We start from the raw sequence: 13,941 nt of genomic DNA, 5'->3' as shown, positions 1-13,941 counted from the left end.
CAGACAATCAAATCTCCATCATGTGATGTAGGCATTTTTTAGTATCCAGCAGTCTTAGCGCCAGCATTTGTAGCACCCAAGGAGCCCAGCCTCTACCAACAGAAAAACATTCACCCCAACAGGTACAAGGTATTTTCCCAGCTAGCAGACCACTTATGGTCTGCATTTGTGGCTGAGGTTAAGTATAAATAGCAAGATGCAGACAAAATAAAACATATCACCATTCCTCATAAAAACAGAACAGAGTCAAGAAATATAAAGTCAGTCATAACAGTGAAAAACCATACTAATAAAGCATATATTTCCAAACAGATGACATATACCACCTAATAAGTATAAAGATTAACAAAAAACCTTTTAGACTTTAAACACTTCCCCAAAAATCAAGTATTTCAAGAGAGCAGACATTACACCCAATAATTAAAACTAAGGATAAAAATTTCCCCCTCTCCATACCTGGAAATCTCATTTCCAGTCACCCTGAGATTGCAGACTTTCACAGGCACACAAGCAGGCCCCCAATCTCTCAGGCACACACAAGCAGGGTCCCAAACACACAATTTTACCTCTGCCCATCTTTCAGCCCTGCTGGGCTGAAGCAGCGGCCCACCGCCTGGTTTCTTCTCCTTCAACCCCACCAGCTTTGGGCTCTGGCACGCCCTGCTGCAGTGTGTCACATCGCTGGCAGGAACCCCGCCACTGCTGGACTGGGTCTCTCCTCTCTGGCAAGGGATGGGAACTGCCAGCACGATGTGAAGGGACTCTCCTTGCTACATGAAGACATCCTGACCTCTGCTCAAGCATCAAGGGCCATACCTTTGCCTTTGATGACAGACAGGCCACACATAACGGAGTTATGGCTAAGAGACAAGCAAGCTGGATTTGGCCTGCACACCATAGTTTGCCCATAACTGGTCTAAACCAAGGCACAGCTTTCCATGTTTGAGTTTTAAAAAGCAGAGGCAATGTTAATGGACTAATGGAATAGTAAATGTTGGTAGATGAGGGCTGCTTAATCTCCCTAATCTGTCCTACCTATTATGAAACTAAGATCTACACACCTGCAGTATAAATGTCAAAATATGTAGGTCTGTTGGCAATGTTCCCAGTTGTCTCCAAGCCTGGCCCTTTGGCAGTTACTTTACTGGCATCTCCTTGGGCTTTATCAACATTGACTTCAAATGGACTCTTGGCAATATGCTGACCAGCAAACAGAACTGTGACCTAAAAGAGTACAATACAAGTTAGAAGGAAACCTTTTCTAAACACTGTATGCAAAAGTCTAGCGTTTACTGTTTATTACATTTTGACACCTATAGTGCACTCACCCCATATCTTCTTGTACATCACATGTAGCTGGGATATTTGCAGCCCTCACATACTACTCCTGTAATTTCCTCATGGGACTGCTTTAAGTGCAGTTGCTTACCTGTAACAGGTGTTCTTCTAGGATGTTAGTCCTCACAGATGAGTGATATCAGATGGAGCCCAGCATGGAAAACTTGTCAGTTTCTAGAAACTGATTGGCACACTGAGCATGCCACTATCCACACGAGGTCCCTCTTCAGCCTCATAATAGAAAAATACAAACTAAAGAATAAAAAAACCTAAGGAGAAACAAACTCCACAGGGTGGCAGGTGGGTTTCCTGAGGACTAACATATCCTGCTGTCCTGGGAGAACACCTGTTACAGGTAAGCAACTGTGCTTTCTCCTAGGACAAGCAGGATGTAGTCCTAACAGATGGGTGAATACCAAGCTCCAGGATGTTCCCAGCAACATCCCAGGCCAAGTACCAAACAAGGTGCCAACTGGCACAAACCACTGAGGTACTGTTGAATTGTGGTGAAACAGCTTGGTTTCATCTTCCAGGGGATTCTGGTGGGAAGAATTGGGGTTAAGTCTGGAAGAGACTACATAGGACAAATTGGCTGAATCTACATAACAAGAAATGCCATACTGGGTCAGACCAAGGGTTCATCAAGCCCAGTATCCTGTTTCCAATAGTGGCCAACCCAAGTCACAAGTACCTGGCAAGTACCCAGACAGATCACAAGCTACTATTGCTTATTACTATAATAGCAGTTTATGGATTTAACCTCTAGGAACTTATCCAAACCTTTTTTAAACTCAGTAACACTAACTGCTGAAACCACATCCTCTGGCAATGAATTTGAGTTTAACTATGTGCCGAGTGCAAAAGAATTTGCTTCAGTTTTAAATGAGTTACTTGCTAACTTCATGGAGTGCCCCTTGATCCTATTGTCTGAGATAGTAAGTCTATTTTCATTAACTTGTTAAAGTCCTTTCATGATTTTGTAGACTATCATATCTCCCCCCCCCCCCCCCCCCCCCCCCCTCCTTCTCCAAACAGCCCTAATTTCTTTAGCTTTTCCTCATAGGGCAGCTGTTCCATGCGCCTTATTTTGGTCACCCTTCTCTGCACTCTCCAGTGCAGCGAAATCTTTGAGATGTGGTGACCAGAACTGCACAGTCTTGTCGACCATCCTTGTCCAAGCAATAATGGCGCTAGATGTCGTAGCCCTGCAGATTGACGGGGACTGCCCGTAAGTGGGCCACAGATGCCGCCATAGGTCTGCTTCTAGATGGGAGTTAAACTGAGGGCTGATTATGTAAAGCAGAATGAGATGCAGTCTGCTGGCCATTGGATAAGGTCTGTTTGCCCACTACAACCCCCATTCTGTTTTTCAAAAGATATGAACAGTTTGATGGACTATGGCCTGGTGAGCAGTCTAAATAGAAGGCCAGAGCCCTTTTGCAATCCAATGAATGTAGAGCTTGTTCTTTGTGAGAATGAGGCCTCAGAAAAAAGGTGGGCAACAATGGACCGATGTGAAAAATCACTCAACCTTCAGCAGGAACTTAGGATGTGTTCGCAGGACCACACAATCCTTGGGAAAATTCTTCTTAAACAGGTCTAGCAAGCTGTATACCCATGACTGAGCAGGGCAAAGAATGGATTTGACAGCTGATTTATGACCATTACACACCAACATCTTACTCTGAACAAAGATTCAGGTGGTTTGTCCCATACTATCTGAAAGCTTTCACAGCACCCCTACAGGGTAACAAGACATTAAATTAGAACACCTACCCAATGCATCACCTTCAAGATGTGCATCCTTTACTGCTTCCAAGATCTGCAACTGTTTTCATTTCTTTGAAGAGGGTAACAAAGTGACCATATCATGTACTTCTACAGTTACAAAATGATCATATCTGTGGGGGGAGAGATGGGGAATAAGACTGTAGACTCACCTTATGAAGTCCTGTAACTCTAGGAATATACTCCACAGAAAAAGTCTTGTTCTTGTCATTGTTTGCTGTAACCTTTGCCTGCATAGAGGGGGTACACAAATGATACACATATCCTCCCATAAAAACTGCTAAGTTTTAGCTACATCCAATCTAAGTGTCCTAAAACCCCTTGTACCTTCGACAATTAAAACCTAACAGATGCCTCTAATTTCAAATTACTTTGCTCAAAAACAATGCATTTAACATTAGCAAAACAAACCCAGGATGTTTGTGCGGTTTTGGCTGCATGTGTACACATACACCCCACCCCTACAAAGTTGTAGCTGTACATCCGAGTACAATACTTGCAATAGTCCCCCTGAGAGTGGCAAATCCTTATTCTATATTATGTGAGTTATAGCACAATGGACATGACACCAGGCAATGATTAACTGGATAGGGCAGGGCAGAACTCATTGAAAGTAGACTAGTGAGGAAGGGCCAGTTTAAAAGTATAAACAAAAAAAAAAGTTCTCTACATCCGAACAGGTAAACAAAAAAAAGCCAAAATACAGATGAGTAGGCAGCTATATCTACTGCACCTCTGATCAAGATATCAATGCCTTTGCCACTGCTCCACATAGAGGACTGATAAGCTAGCCAGAGGAAGATATGGACTGGGTGAGCAGCTTGTTCAGTAATAGAGTGGTGGCAGCAAATATACTCTGAAGTAGCGACCAATAGTGTCACAGGATTAGAGCAGGACCAAGCCTCTTCAGATGGCTGATAAGTGACGTTATGCAAGGTTAAAGGAAAGGTGCGTCTCTGCAGATAAGCAAACAGCATACCTGCCAAGTTAGATCAGTTTTGTTTTTTTTTTGTTTTTTTAACTTTGAAAACTAAAGTCTCAAATGCTTGCCAAAAAAGGAGACTCCCCGGAGACAGACTGCTTGGTGTGCCATCTTCATTTTGTCATAATCAAAAAACCCAGCTCCCATATTGTTTTCTCTAGGGCAGAGGTAGCAAACGCAACCTCAAGGGCCACAAACTGGTCACGTTTTTAGGATATTCCTAATGAAAATGCATAAGATATGCATACAACAGCCAGTGTGCATGCAAATCTTTTTCATGCATATTCATTGTGATCCTAAAACCCAGGGTGGCTTGCAGATAGAGGACCAGAATTGCTCACCCTTGTTCTAAATTTTATCAAGGTTTCTCTTCCATTGGGAATGTTTTGTAGCTTAGATCAGGCCACAGAAAGTTTATGAAAACTATTTGGACTCAGCTCACCCAGAAAGGAGTGGGGGGGGAAGAATAGTAAGAAAGCTATAAATATTCAATTGGAGAAACCTGCAAAGGTTATTAGAATTTTGTCAAGCAGTTTGATATCCATGCTAGATATTGTAACCCACTCATATGCTTATCAATGGCTCTGATATAAGAGTACGAGCATATTACAATCTCTGCAGTCTGTTATGACTCAAGATTAGAGCAACCCAAACTACCTTAATATGAAATGCTTACAGACCCAGAAACAGCTCCATTTCTAGTTATAACAATCCCAGAAAAGTAGCAAGACATGCACACCATGACAGATGGCATGCTGTGCAATCATGCCTAGAGGGCTACACTACAGCTGTGCACAGTGGCAGAGCTACAGGCATGACCTAGCCACCAAGCCTGCTGGAAAATCCAATGTGTGATTCACAAACTGTTTAAGCATATTCTTAACAATGGTTAAGAGACTCGAGTGGTTAAGGACCAGTTGCCTCATATGGTAAGTTTAACACAGATACCTCTTCTCTGTTTCTCTCTGGGTCTTCCACAAACACTAGCACTTCCCCCTGGCCAGCACTGATGGTCTCTACTGTAAACTTAGCAGGTTGCTTCACCATATTTCCATGTGATTCGATTCCTGTTAAAATATGTAGATATAACTCATTAGACATTAAGACGCACTCCTTTGCCATCTGAAACAAAAAGGTAGACTGTGTCAAATGCTCAAAATTTCAGCAAACTATAATCCCGTGTAGCTCTAGTAGAGAAGAGTTATCCGACCATATTTTTATGGCCCAGCCTCCAGAATTTGCCACTAAGGTAAAAAGCATGAATCAATTGCAATTTTACCATGAAGATATGAGAAAAAGTAACACCTTAAACTTATGATTTGGTCCCAGCATTTTTTTGTTTTAAATGCAACATTCTGGAATTTAGGGTTCATGCCCAGCCCAGAGTTACCACCATACATACGTTCCTGCTGAAAACTATTCCCTATATACACAACAGCTACTGCTTATGCTCTAGTAGCAAAATGTCAGTCTTCCATTTCAGCAACAAGAGGGCAGAGCAGGAAATTTCATATTCAAGTTTTAACATTTGAAAATAGGATTTTAAGCAAATTAGTTATTTTCACTGCACTTATACTAAACATACTTTTCTGGATTTTATAGGATTATGGCAAAAATACAACTATATAGAGAATGCTTCTGGATCTTCATTTTCAGTCATTTTATTTTTCCCAGAAGTTTCAGTGATTAAAAGACAAACCAGGATATGAAATATCAGTAGAAAAGATTTGTCTCCTGTTATAAGAATGAAACTCAGGGAAAAAACCCCCAAAAACTAAACACTAAGGTCCCTAAGCATGCAATAACCTCTGGGTTCTGTTAACAGAAAGCCATTTGCCTTTCAGGAACTCTGAACAGAAGTGTAATCCTGCTGAAGTTGCCAGTTCTGGGTATTTTGGGAGCAATGCTGTTAAATAGAACTAAAGCAAAAAGGAAGCCATACCTAGAATCAGATCTGCTATACTTGCAAGCTAGTACATTGTCTGAATAAAGCTAGCAAGACAGGCCACTATGTATTTTCAAAGTTTACTGTTCAGTTTGCTGCTTAAAAATCACGATCAAAAACCTGAGGCTGACACCTCAGGTTGTAGATAGACTGTCTTAATAGTGGTGGATGTTTTAGGAAGCACAGGTAGAGTGAACTCTCCTGGAGAGTAATACTATGCATGTTAGAAGCCATGATCAGCCAGGCCCTCAATTGACATTGGGCTAGTTATACTGATTACAGGTCTCTAGAAAAACACACTGAGTAAAGCCTTAGGCCTTCTAGCCCTGTATTTTATCTTAAGATTTTAAGGCTACTGTAATCAGACAGCTGAAAGAAAAAAACCAAACAGTTCCTTTTCGGAAGGCGAGCTTTCTACCCTTCATTCAAGCACTAGCCATGCACATCTAATCAAGGGTTATTTTTGAAGTAGTTTAAAAAATGCAAACATTTAAGTTACCTATGAGTGTAAAAAAAACAAACCAAAAAACCCACTTTCCACATTTACAGAGCTGTGCAAATTCCAGTCAGGTGTTTGCCAAGAATGGGAGCGGCTCTTTGGATTGATTCCACCGATTTTTTTTTATCCTGGGCACCACACCCTCAGGTGTAGCTGGAACCAAGAACATTGCCCAAAGATGAATTAAGTTTTAACAAAAACAAATGCAAATTGAAATAGCTGCAGTCCTAAGAACAAAACAGAATAGATTGAAACTTTATAAAAAAAAAAAAAACAAAAAAACACAAAACCCATTCTTAAGCCTTTAAGATAGAAAAAAAAAAGACCACTCCTTACCCCGCCCATAAGCTCTGGCTTTCTTGGGATTCAACTTTGGTTTCAAAGGTGCTCCTGGCTTCAGTTTAGCTTTGGGGAACTGTGACAGGTAGGTCATTACAGAGTGTTCATCCACATCAGGGTGAATAATTTCTTCTGGAGTTATTACCTAAGAGGCACAGGTTAGAAGTAAGCTTTTGCATTAGCTTACATTCACATCTCCAGCAGGAAAGCTCTCAATGCACGAAAGGTAAAAAAGCAACACAGGTACTCTGAAGACTCTAGGAACCATACTGAAGAGATTTATGTCTATTGGAAAGTCTTAGCTACAGTTATACAGAAGGAATACACCGAGTGCACACACGATACCCGGAAGGTGGCCATGCTCAGCAAACAAGTTCAAATCTAGTCAAATGTTAAGTGCTGTACTTATGGAATAACCTGTGAAAGGCTTAGCTAGGAACTACAATGGGTTCAACACAAAACTCGAAGTTGCATTGCTAGAATTGCTTCATCTGTTTAAGCAGGTTTTCAGCCAGCTAAAATAGTTGCATAACTTTCAAAAGCAGTAAAAATTCTCAAAGACAACTTTGTAAGGAGAATGCTGTGTGTACACTTAATATCTGCATAGTCCATACATGTACTTTGTTCCCATTTGAGGGGGCAATGTGAGCTCTTTATCTGCCTCTGCACCTGATTTTCACTGTCCGCTGAGTATGCATGCACTAGTTTCAAGTAGCTTATTGGCAAGTTTATCCCATAGTATTCATGGTTTTTATGTTAAGTATTTTTAAAAATACAGATTCCTAGTGGTGGGGAGTTATTCGTGATTTTTAAATAGTGTTTAAGCTTTTACCTATGAACATGTTTTTCAGGTCCCATTTGACTAGCAAGACCTCAGAGCCTTTGATCAGAAGACAAGTAAAGAGGAAAATGACAGAAGTACCTTGTAGGTAGAGTTAAGAAGCCATAGTAGGGACATAACAGACATTAGGGAGGGAATCTGCATTGGAGATCTTCAGAGTACATTGGATATACTTACAAGAGGGAGCAGAACACTAAACATGTGCAAAATGTCCAAAGACAAAACTAGTCTCAGTAGTTAGACTATTAAACCTCTTACAAGGATGCGATTACAACATCTGCCTGTGATCTTAATGGATGAATTATTGTTTTAATGTATCTAGTCTTCCAACTTTGGAACGAAGCTCTCCAGCTTCCATACACAGTGGTCCATAGTCAGAGCTCCAACCTATCCAGCTAGCTTTCATCCAACAGATAGCTGGATAAATCAGTCTGTCAAAGCAGCAGGAATTTTAAAGCCTGTGGTTTGTCCAGCTAAGTCCTGAACCTAACTGGGCAAACCATCTCAATATAGACTCCAAGGAACACATCCTACAGAGTAGGACTCCGCATGCATCAGTAGCATGGTGTCTGCATTAAATGTTTACACAGAAGAGTAAATTAGTAAATTAGTTTCAGCTCACCCAAATGAGTCCATATCTGGGACCTTGAATACTAAGATTTAAATCATAACTAAGGTTTCAGATTCAGTTAAAACATGACCATCAATAAAAATACAAGACACACACCCCCCCCCCCCCCGATAAGGAAATCTGGTTTTTGGTGTTCTAGCTTAAGAATCAGATTGGAGCTGCAAGTTAGAACTATTACGTCACCCAGTCAACAAGTCAAGAGGTATGAGAGCAGTAGCCAGGTAAGAGTGGGACTGGCAGGGAGACCAGACACCACATGAGGTTAAAGCCACATATCCAACCCACTCCTGCCCAAGCCTTCTCCAACTTCACTTCTTTTGCTTCTCATTTGTAGTGGATATATAATTTAAAATATGAAAACAGTCTAAATATGCCCCTTAAAAAGGTATTAATCCCAATGCGAAATACCACTTTAGTACTTACCAAAGATATCTGCCTGTCTCAAAAAAAACCCCAAGTGGCCTCTTCATTATATAGTTTTGTCCATTATGTCTATGAGAAAGGCGCTTTGTAAAAAAGCTCTAGATTTGCAATTTATAAAAATCAGATTCCCCATATGTATTTAGCTATTCTTAGGGGGGGGAGGAGCATGAAGTGTTCAGACTTACTTGGGGGACACCTAGCCAATCGTCTGCTTGTTGCATGGCTTCACGTGCATTATCGACCGGTTTATGAGGATCCCAAGCCTCCCAATCTGGACACAAGCCTACCACAGAAAAGTTAAAAAAAAGCTCAATTTTTCCAAGCTGGTATACATATGATTGGAACACAGACTGGTATTGTAATTTTAGGATTAAACAGGTATTGCACTTCCAGCTTCCTTTTGAAGCACAGATCTCCTACCCCAGGCAAGGAAAGATTGCATTTTATGGAGAAAACTTTTTTTTTTAAATTCTCATGGGTGTAATACTCCAGGACAGTATTTGTCAAAGCTCAGCATGTTAACGTTGAATTGCTACCTTTAAAATGTTCCTCAGTAAAAACAAAAATACTTGGGATTTGAAAGTAAATTCATTTAATGAGAATGCCTTTTAAAAAAAAAAAAAAAAAGGGAGATTACAGCTTTTGCCAACTGGAGCTCAAAACCCTTTAGAAAGTAGAAAATACACCCAAGCTGGGCCAGAATGGCCTGCAGCAAGACACAGGAAGAACATGCGTGGATTCTTACCTGGAGCACAGCTATCAACAAGAGCACCCAGAGCTTTACCATCTTGCCAGTTCTGACTAAAGTTGGTGATTGGCAAGTAGGGGATTTTATTTTGAATCCATCCAAGTAGCCTCTGTTTGGGGGTCTGGTTCTTGCCGTCTTCACCACCTTCATCTTCCCAAACTGGCATGGAGATTGAGTAATGCAGGATAAGGGTCCAGATCATGCCAAGAATTAGCTTCAAGTTTCCATCAACAATGGCTTTGCTGTCTGGAAGAAAAAAAAAAAGGTAGGCCATAAATCCACACGTTTAAACCATTTGCCTCCATCACCTCCATATATCTCAATATGGAAACGCCAGCCATACTAATTCCAATATATCTGACAGCACAACAGAGCTCAAAAGCACCTTCCCAGTGGCATAAGTCATGTATTCAGACAGATACTGGTAATTAGACAATTATATGCATAGTTTTAATGTCTTAAGAAGGAATGAGGTTAGCAAGAGGTCACAGAAGCGAGGGGGCTCACTTCAAGTGCAGAGATTAATAGCAGAATGTCACCTGTTTGACTAACTTACCTCCAGCTACCAATGAAAAAGCATGAGCTAAAATCTTTAAAAATGTATGTAGCAGGTAGGGATGGCTGAAATTTAGAATTCAAAATCACTGCTTTCAAGCATGTCATATGGGGAAATTCTGTAAAGGGGGGATCTATATTCAATTGTTACTCTTGTATGTACGGAAACAATGATTAAATATAAAATTGGTAAAAACCAGGCCTGATTGTTAAGAGCTGGAAGCGATCTATCTATACATGTGTGCTCAAATGCTGTTTGATATTTTATGCTCCTGATTTTGTTAGATATGAGGGAGGGGGCAGGTTCTGTTATTCATGCATCTAAATGTTAAGAGGACTTACTGTCTGCTGAATAGTTAAAGATAATCAGTACTACAAGCCCTGCTTTTTAATCAAGTACAGTAGTGTAATGGTCTGGTGGTAGATCAGCAGTAGAGCATGCAGTTGGTTGAAGATACTGCAGCTCAGATCTTGACTGCCTTAGGTGAACCAAACAGACCTGTGCTGTGCCAGTTGCACTGGTTACCAGTTTAAGTAGCATGCACAGTTCAAATTATAGTTGAACTTTTAGATTTGGATGATCCCTGCTCTTTGGCCAAAAGATTGAACAGGCATAATTCCTGGTAAGATGTCAAGATTGAAGCTTGATAATTTATTAGTACCATCTGTGCAAGAGTATCTGCTGCAAAGACCTAACAGAGCATTTTTACATATAGTTCCCGTGTTATGGAATACTCTCCCAGATAAAGTCCCTTTCAAGGCGGAGTTCAAGACCATCAGGAATAAAGTGCTACATCAAAATGCTCCCTAGGGAGGTAATGTGCTATTTCACAGCAGTAAAGACCAACTGAAATTTACCTGCTGAAAAAAGTGCAAAATGTGGAATATAAATCTAAAATAAAATACCTCTGACCCATGCTATTCCTGGAATACAGAGTCCAAATGCTTACCCTTGTTGGGGAAAGAGTACCTCACTGGGCCTAAAAGGGAGAAAGGCTCCTGCATATTGAATTCTAATCAGATACATAGATGCCCCTATCAATGCATGAGCAGCAACTAGAAACTCCTATAAGTTTACCATGCCACATGGCTAACTGCCAACCTGGTTTTTAAAAACTACTGCATCTGTACAGCAACCACATTTAGTCAGACCTTTGGATTTGTGATCCACATATAGGAACTGATCTGATGGACTTGTGTTTTATGAAAAAAAAAGTGTTTGTCTTCTGGAAGCAGTAAATACAGTAAGGTTCAAAATCAGAACTTTTGCCAATCATTTACAGATACAAATTAGTGTTGAATTGTTCCACCAAATCCTTAGAAAACATTGTCTGTCTTTCTCCCATTATATCCCTCCTCCCTCAACATCCCCAAATGCAACTGGCTATTGCAAAAACAGACATCAATTTTACAATTAGACTACAAATTCTACAAGACAGAATTTAGGTATTGTATACAAATCTTTAGAAATATTTCAGTTCTTGCATAAGTAAAACTATGGAATTGTATATGCCACTGCTCCAGGGTTGGTGCATCTTTATTAATCTATTGTATCAAAATAGATTTTTTAATCATGCATGCTTTACACATGTATAGTAAATTATCTGACATCTCAGTCATCGAAAATATCCAGTGAGCCTAAGGATGCATCTAGAGGGACATGACATGTCTTCCAGCCCAAGTAGAGATGTTGAAAAACTGAATTCCCCAAAGTTTGAATGCTTGCACATGTCCAAAAGCAATGAAAAAGTACCCTCCACCACCCTGCAAATTCAGACCAGTCCTGTCCCAGCTAATATAAATGCTTGCAATGGTGAAAAGTAAAGTCTTTGCACCACCTTAAATTGTTTCTTGAAAATTGGTACTTTCTAGTTTTCCTAGCCTAGCCAAAGAAAATCTAATATCTTCTTCCAGATCAACTCTTAAATCCTTTGCCCACTTCACTGTTACGGACAAAGGAGGGTCCACAGTCCAATGTCCCATTATACCTCTATAAAAAACTTAGAAAGTAACCCAGATTGAGATACAAGTTTACTTCAAAATTCCCTGCTTTAAAAACCTCCCTATCAAGTAACAACTCAATATAATGTCATATTTGCAAATAGGCAAAGTCATCATTTTCCAAGTGATATTTCTTTCAATGCTTGAAATGCAAGTATCCCCTTTCAAGAATCTAACAGTTGACCGATTATCCTAAGACCAGCCATCTCCCTCTTACAAAAAAGTATGTCCGGTTTCAAAGCTCCATTCTCCCTAAGTGGCAAAAATATCAAAAGTCTTGGACATAGCTCGTATCTAGCCCTCACCCATTTCCAGGCCTGAAGAATGGATTTAAACTATGGATCAACCCCATCCCCCTCCATTTTTTCTGCATACAGAATATAAGATATCCCTAGAGGATTCACTAAACCACTGGGGAGTTGTGTTTTAATTACTTGCCTTTCCATACCCTAGCAAGGAGTACTGCAGAATACTGCAGGTATAGTAGCAAGGAATACTGCAGGTATAGTAGGTAATTACCTGCCTTAGAGAGCTCACTATTTTACCTGTCAGCCTCAAATAAACTTAAAGTGACATGCCCAAGGTCACCAGGGGAATCAGTGGGAGAAGCCAGATTTAAATCCAGATGTCTGGTTCCCAGCCTGCTGCTCTGGACAATAAGCAACTAACTCCAGCGAGAGTGCTGCAGGTTATATCATGTACCATATTGGCTCCATACCAGAGCCTGGGTAGACCAGCAGCATGAATGTTGTCAAAGTGTTCAGAGTTCCCCTGTTGATGAGGGTCAAACTAGCTGCATGTATGCTAGCTCCTTAAGGAGTTGCAGTCTGGCTCTGTTGAGACGTTGCTGTGAATGCTAGGCTAGACCAGGATCCAGCACTTCCCAAACCTGTCTGTGACCCTGCAGCCAGTTGCATTTCAGTATACACAAAATGAATATGCACTAAACTTTGCATACATTTAAGATCTAGCATATATAACTCATGGATATTCATGGTGGATATCCTGAAAGCAACTGGCTTTGTGAAGTCAGAGCTTTAGTAGATTTGCAGCTCAACTGTAACTTAAGTACACAAAAGTGGAGTGGCACAGTTAAGATAACCTATTGAGCTCAAGCTGCATGCTTGCCACTTCAGCCTGTAGTTACTGTTCAGGATTTCCTTCAGCACAAAGTCCACACCAGCGATGGATTTAGGATTCTGCCACCCTTAGGCACTAGTGGTGCTGTCACCCCCTCCCTTCCCCTGGTCAAGGAACAGAGCAGAAAGTCTAAGGCAGAGAGTTGCCTTTGCTCTGCTCTCCCTGCTCACCCCCTCCCCTCACCACTGAATGACAGGGAGGGAGGGGCTGGATTAGGGAGCAGGAGTTTTGTCAGTTCTCTCCCTCCCAGCCTCACCCCTTCTCTCCTGTTCTTTGATGAGCAAGATTCAGCACAGCTGAGAGAATGGAAATCTTCAGCCATCCTGCTACCTTCCCAGGCCTAGAGTGCCTCCTGGCAAATCCTAGCCTGTTCCACACTATTTACAAAAATGTCCCACTCCTATAACTAGGTCTAAGAGTTTAGACAGATACAGCAGTATATACCAAGATACTGCTTCTCAGAAAAGTCCTTGCAAATATTAACAAATGAAAAATGGAAATGGAACAAAAAAGTTCTGAAAACCCACCACCTACAGTACCCCCTGCTTCAACTCCCAGCACATGGATCAGTTTCCGTGGCCATGCCACTGAAATAAATGATATACAGAAAATAGAGTGCTTTGGATGGTGCACAAAAATGCTGGGAGCTCTTTGGTGATTGTTTCTGAACACATCCACAGCAGAAGTGAAAAGGTTATTACTTAAGTAATA

General features: G+C 40.9%; 1 protein-coding gene across 1 annotated transcript in view; it reads right to left on the bottom strand.

Moving 5' to 3' along the window:
• Window positions 1–13,941, bottom strand: part of FLNB (filamin B) — a 248,494-nt gene that overhangs the window by 110,785 nt on the left and 123,768 nt on the right. Inside the window, 6 exon segments of the mRNA XM_029600955.1 lie at window positions 1,062–1,224; window positions 3,279–3,356; window positions 5,057–5,175; window positions 6,889–7,036; window positions 8,972–9,069; window positions 9,532–9,780. Coding sequence (XP_029456815.1) covers window positions 1,062–1,224; window positions 3,279–3,356; window positions 5,057–5,175; window positions 6,889–7,036; window positions 8,972–9,069; window positions 9,532–9,780 — 855 coding nt within the window.

The sequence above is a fragment of the Rhinatrema bivittatum genome, chromosome 4 (assembly GCF_901001135.1).
Source record: "Rhinatrema bivittatum chromosome 4, aRhiBiv1.1, whole genome shotgun sequence".
In the NCBI taxonomy this organism is placed as follows: domain Eukaryota; kingdom Metazoa; phylum Chordata; class Amphibia; order Gymnophiona; family Rhinatrematidae; genus Rhinatrema; species Rhinatrema bivittatum.
Note: the sequence above shows the minus strand (reverse complement) of the source record. Positions and strands in the feature narration are given on the sequence as shown.